Genomic DNA, 6969 nt, shown 5'->3' with positions numbered 1-6969 from the left:
ATAATTTGTATATTGCACTGCTGCAGACGAGTGCATTATAACTTATAACGCACTGGTTGCGGTTTTTTAGACCACAACGAGTGCATTATAAGTTATAATGCACCGACCGCAGTGCAATATACAGATATTGCACTGACTGCGGTTTTGTGCAGCATAGCACAAGTGCCGGTGGCGAAGACCACTACGACACCTCACCTAATAGGCGGAAAGACACTACACAGATCACTCGAATTCTTTTATAGTCTGACATGTAAAGGTCGATTGTGGGCCATAACGTCACCAATACGTATAATGTTTACAAACAGCCAATGGCGATCAAAAAAGCCAACGCGGGTGGCCACAACTCTAGTCTACATATATATAAACGTACTTATACACCTTACTAGTCTGGTGCCATCTTAGCCCAGATTAAACTGTAGTCCACTTCGACAATGACTCAATAAAACAAATATATTCTAAATAATACTAACCTTTACGTTCGATTGTGGTAACCAGTTTTGTCATGCTACCAGATTCGAGTTTAGCCAGTGTGAATAGTAAGAATTAGACTAGTATCGTTTAGTAGTTAGGTTTTGTTTACTTAAACCGTCTATTTAGCTGATTTTTTTTGCTCGAGAGAATCACTATGGCGATTATTAGTCTGGTGCTTAGTCTATATGGCTGGCATGCTGAGCACTACATGATGAGAGTGGAGCAGCGAATGCAGGTTAGTGATATAACCCATAGCGTACTAGCTTTCAATATCTCAGGTGGCTGCAGTACTGCAGGGGGAACGTCATCGCAACGTCCGGCTTGGTTACCCACAATCGATGTTAGAAACCTGGCCTTTATAAGTGTTACAGCCGTCTTGTGAGACTCTCCCCACCTAATAGGTGAGTGGTACATAACAGTTATACAACGTGCACTCGTGCTCTGCCTGTATAAACGCACTTGCCTTTGGGCCTAACGGCCCTCAGGCTTGTGCGTTTATATCAGGCAGAGCACTCGTGGCCGTTGTATAACTATATAATATCACTCCTAGAAGGGATATAACTTGTATATACTGCCTCCTATTCTCGTTACTGCATTCCTGAGCACTGCTAGCAGTACAATTATACCATTTATACACCTTCTCTTCCCTGATCTATCAAGAATTTCTATTGATTTCCATCTCCAGGAGATGCTGTTTCACCATAACTTACTATCTATAATCGTTTTCATCTACTGGGGTGTAGAATATAACAGTTATACCACGATTACTCTGGATATGACTAAATATACGCACTCTTACTCGAGCGCTTCGCGCTCTCGTGAATCATGCGTATATTTTAGTCATATCCCTCATAAGCGTGTTATAACTATAATATATATATATATAGCAAAATGTGTTCCATGTTTGCAAGTGTAGCTAAAAAGGTAACAACTTCAAAAAAAAGTATTTTTCAAAGCTTTACAGCAATAAAATTTTAGCATACAGGTTTTAGAAACAATACTATCAGTCAGACCTTCACCTAGGAAATGACTAAAGGGGAGTCACAATGAGAGTAATGGGGGACGATGATATAAAGATCTTCGTGTTCTTACACACATGGTATCTAGAGGAGGCATATGGAGAGATGCCACAGACATTGCTCACTCAATGATATAATTCAGTTAGAAGAGGAAACAAAAATGTAAGACAATTAATTGATGTGCGTGTTTGTACATATAAGATAGTTACATAGTAGCTAACCTCTAATGATCTTAGCATCTGTAATAGTACTAATTTGCTCTATCACTATGCAGTGGAACCTCTCTTATCCGGGTGGTCTGGTACCTACTACTGTCCGTATCTCAGAAATGTCCGTAACTAAGAATAACATGCTATTATGCTAAAGTGACTAACTTAAATACAAGTAATGTTGTTATTGCTATCAGTTAGTGCTATGCAGTTTAGTGGGCAGAGGGGGAAGTCACTACAGAGCAGTCATGGTCACTCCCCTGGGCTGTAAAAATGCATTATCACCTAGCAACCAAGTGGTAGTTATTAGTAGTAGAATAAACAAGCCATCAAACAGGTAAACAGCAGCCTTTAGGCTCCCTCCTTGTGCTTTCATCTAAACCAAACTTCATTATGGTCAATAAACTACAAGCCACATGACCAATTTGGGCTGTCTGGACAATGGAGGTACCTGGATAATAGAGGTCTGGATAAGGGAGGTTCCACTGTAACTAGATTCTCATAAAATAACTAGAGAGCACAAACTACACAACAACTCATACAAACCTACTCCAACTCTAAGGATCATACATTATGTGGTTACATCACACCAATTACATAATTACCATAGAAACCTAATGTGTCTACTACAGTATCAGCATGCAATTTATTACATGTTGTGATGATGTCAGAGTCTTTCATCTCAACAGACTTACATGTATAGTATAGGCTAATAAATCTACCAACAAGATTATATAGAACAGTATGTACCCAGTGGGTAGTCTATAATTGTTGTAATAGAAGATGGTTACACTGTATATATGTTTTATACTAGCAGCCTCATGTTTCCCTTATGAATATGTGGCTACAAATAATATTAAGGTCAACTTCTTGCCATGGGATATACGTATGGTACATTTTCTTATTCACATGCAGCCATAAAATATATATGTCATTACATGAAATTCCCAATGGGAATTTCATGTAGGTGCTTTTTCATTGCCTAAGGAGTTACTTCCCTTACTTGTAATTTTATGTATCACTTTCCTGTAACTAACATACTTGGGAACTGGTGTTTTTTAATGCTTAAATGATAATGTCACTTGTTGCAATGCAGGAAATAAATCTCTGGCTTCTAAACTACAGTATAAAAAGATGTTCATCATAGAAAGCACAAGCAGATAAGTTTGAAGATATACTTTCTGTGGTCAGTACAGACTATATAGCTACATAGCAAAACATGATTCCTCAATTGTTGTTCACCATTAATGTGATACTTATCTCATTTACACTAAGAAGTGAAGCAGTTACTAATAAAATAAACTGTACAGTTGAAGATGACATTGTGAAACAAGGGATCCAAAACTTCTATTGCACTGCAGTTAAAGTCTATGATGAACTTGAAACAGTAAGTATAATGTACGGTAGCTAGATATAATTGCTGTTACCAGTAGTTGCAGTTATATACTAGACTCTTTACTTCACTATAGACCAAACTAGGCTCAATCAAACCAGTGTTATCAGATAGAGACTTCAACAAACATTCAGTTGGTATAATGTTAGAACAATTTACAGCTACCTGTAAGATCCACACCAGTGTAATGATGTACAAATATCAACTAGAACAATACATACTAATGAAGGACTCTGATGATCATTTATATACTATAACTGCTGCCTTGCAAGAGACAGTTAACCTTCTTGAAATGATTGAGGTAATGATACACCTTGTAATAACATGTAGCTGTAATTCAGTGGTATACTTATTTATAGGAGTCTACCTCAGGACAAGCTTGTGTAGAGTTTACTCCAGAACAATACCAGATGATATATACTTTACTTTATGATGGTCAACCACTACTAACATCTCTTATACAACAAGTCAAGAAGTGGACACAAGCTGAAGATTACTGTAGTAATTATGGCTACCCAGTACCACACAATGAGAACTGTATATAGAATTGTTCAGTAGTTATCAACCAGTTTGTATTAATTTTTGTATTCTTAAGTCTTAAAATACAATTTATCACTGTAAATAAGACAAGGAAGCCTGTGTATATGGTGGGGATTACAGGAGCGGATCTAGGACTTTTTGAACAGGGGGGGGGGGGGGGGGGGGGGGCTAAGCTGGACAGGGACATAGGTAATTAGCCTGACATTAGAAATACCAAGCCATCTAACAAGGTCCTAGTGGTAAGATTCATGTAGTATCCATGATATATTAGCTATTTGGAATAATGACTACATTAGTGTGCAAAGCACACTAGCATACAAAGTATGTCAATGTAGGGGGGTTTGGGGACATGCCCCCAGGAAATTTCTGAAAATTAGGCCCTTTAAATGTGAATCTGAGAGTATTTCTAGCAGTTTTTCAGTGGAAATAATGGAATTTCAGTTTATTTTACTTTTCCATTGAAATCAAGACTGATTGCAATATGCATTGAGTCAGTACAGCTATCATGATTGCATGATAATCTTTTCACTTGTACCTACTACCTAGTAGGCCTGAGCCTATTATGCTTTGAAATTGCCTATTATGCTTTTGAGCATTGCTCCAGAATTTCCCCTATTATGCTCCAATTATGTCCAGTTGTGTTCCAATTATGCTTATATAAAATTGTGTCTTGACTGCTCTATAAGAGTACCAAATGCATCTGTGAACGTTCTATTAGAATATTTCACTATGCGGTGACAGTTCTATTAGAGTATATCGATCTTTAACTAATCTTTTTTCACATCGTAGCTGTAAATCTGATTTTTACCATGTTTGCACACTATCCCATTCTGCATCATGCAAAATAGGCAGAGTTTCAGCTTCTCTGATAACCAATGCACAAAAATTTTGCCTACTATGCTGGCATTATGCTGATGCTTTTGGTTACCTATTATGCCCCAAATTATGCTGGCATAATCGGCGCAGGCCTACTACCTAGCTACCAAGTATTTACTTATATACCATAATGTATCAGCTCCTCTTAGCCATGCTCTAATCAGCTAAATCTGTGAGGCAGAAACATGTGTATAGAACTGTTTATAATCACCTTACACTTTATAGATCAACTTGACATAAATCACTCACACTATCTGTTAGGCAGCATGGTCACCATCATTTGTACTAGAGGCTGTATGTTCTGTATTTGCTTTATATCAATGCCCATAATAATGTCAGTGTGTAAAGAACCTTTCATTGCATGTCTTCCTTTTTTACCTTTTAAAGTGTACATGCACATAGTCATAGATATTAAATGACTGCATGCCAGCTACTAAATTATAGATTGTCATTTGAAACATGATAGCTGTGTTCAGATAGGAAGTCTCTTCAAATTTTGTGCTAAAAATAGAATTGGGTTTTAAAGTATTCATGTTCCAATAGACACATCACAATACTGAAAAGTATTAGCAAATGTAGCAGTGTCATATCAGCCATTACAAAGATCATGAAATGCACCATGTCAGCTACTGTGCATGTTATTTCACAACACTGCCATTTTAACTGCTACAAACATGTGATGTTTCCCTTGCTTTTATACACCATCATTGCATGTATTATACCCCATTACAAGCAACTTTACATTTGAGCTGAGAAATCCTTTTCATCTGAGTAAAGATGTTAGTTATGTATACCTGTGAAAAAACTATTATACATACAGCTTTCAATGGTTAGTTGTATAGCTATGTCATGTTATGTGTGGTGCTGCTAACTACAGTCAATGATCCACTCAGACTTTGGCTTGAGTTTTCCTTGCTTTTATCATTCTATGTGGCTTGTGTAATATAAATACAATATTCCTAATCAATTTATTCCTAATGACTTCTTTGGCTGCCTGCTAATAATGTCAAGTACTAATAGTATGCTCTATGAGGAGAGGAGAGGAGATAAATTTCCCATTATTATGTATTACCATATCCATAGCTATTAGAGTTGGACCAATCTGAATAATTCCCACTTTTAAGGCTATGCCGATATCTGCCCTATTTTTACCAGTAGTTAACCAACCAATACCTGCATGATTGTAGGGCTCCACAAGTTACACTTGTGTTTAATCCACTAAAAGTTAAGCTAATGCTATGATAGGTTGTATACATATTATACTACAAATTGAAACTGCTAATCATATTTATATAATTTATTCTGGGAATCTCTTGATAAAACTTTCATTACATATGTTAAGCTGGACAATTGAAGTTTGCAAACTGCAAAGCTACGTACCTAGCCACCTTGTGACTAACAAATTAATGAACTAATGAAAGTGCCTGTACAGAACTAGTTATTGACCCACCTCATCAAAGAAATAAACTCATACAAGATCTACCAATGGAAATTATGTGTCTCAAGTTGTATTGGAAGATCTCAAAAAGTTCACTTCTTTGATACAAGCTTGTTCATACAAAACTAGTTAGTGTATTTGCTAACCACCAAGACTGTGCCATTGCTAATTGTATTCTTTGTGTGGCATTACAATTAACTGTACAGCAGACAATAATACAAAACAACATTAAGTAGTATGATAAAGAAATGATTCTCCAGAATGTGTCTATATAAGCAAAAAGAAATTGTTTGATCTCATAGTAAGCATTGCTTTCTGACTTATGAAACTACTTCTGGATATACTTCTATAGATTGTGAACTACATGTAAGGATGCCATTTTAAACATGGTAGTTTTATATTTCAAGTGTAACTTATTAATAAGCTTTGATGGTCATCATAGGAAGTTAAAAGCTTGAATGGCTAGCTTGTACCAGAATAGACTGGCATTTGAGCTAAAAATAAATTTTGTTATCCATGTGTTTTTCAAAAAGTCTCTGTTGCTCTTTTGTCATTCCACCTGAACAAAATATGTATATGTGTATAACTGTATGCATATATGTGTATATAATACATCTGTTAACTATAGATGTTAACTATGAATTTACAGTGGGATCTCTTTATTTTGAACATCTTGATACTCAGGTGTTCTTATTTCTGACATGGTATAATGAAGATAATGATGACGACTCAGTAATGATGTTAGGGGTCTAAATTATGGGATTGAGGACAAGTGTCCCAATTATCACATTCATGGTCCTCATTTCAGTACCTCCAGTTCCCATGTACTGCAATGGGCTTAGCTATACACAGATAAAGTTTTGCAGTATTATATAACTTACCTATACACATGTACATGCATACAATGCAAAATATGTTATGAATCAGAGAGAATTGCTAATGCATGGCATTGTAATGGGATAATATACATTGGAGTACTCCAGCTACTCCGTGTGTATTGTATACAGTATCATTAAATGCATG

At 36.2% G+C, this 6969-nt stretch overlaps 1 protein-coding gene across 1 annotated transcript; it reads left to right on the top strand.

The window, feature by feature from the left end:
* The first annotated feature begins 613 nt into the window (after positions 1-613).
* On the top strand, positions 614-3726 carry LOC136251755 (uncharacterized). The gene is made up of 5 exons (XM_066044173.1): positions 614-872; positions 1495-1652; positions 2796-3086; positions 3169-3393; positions 3452-3726. Exons 3-5 carry the CDS (start codon positions 2919-2921, stop codon positions 3635-3637), a joined length of 579 nt encoding a protein of 192 aa, XP_065900245.1. The 5' UTR covers positions 614-872; positions 1495-1652; positions 2796-2918; the 3' UTR covers positions 3638-3726.
* Positions 3727-6969: the final 3243 nt, after the last annotated feature.

The sequence above is a fragment of the Dysidea avara genome, chromosome 3 (assembly GCF_963678975.1).
Source record: "Dysidea avara chromosome 3, odDysAvar1.4, whole genome shotgun sequence".
NCBI classification, from domain to species: domain Eukaryota; kingdom Metazoa; phylum Porifera; class Demospongiae; order Dictyoceratida; family Dysideidae; genus Dysidea; species Dysidea avara.
The sequence above is the reverse complement of the archived record's forward strand: the minus strand, read 5'-3'. Positions and strand labels throughout refer to the sequence as shown.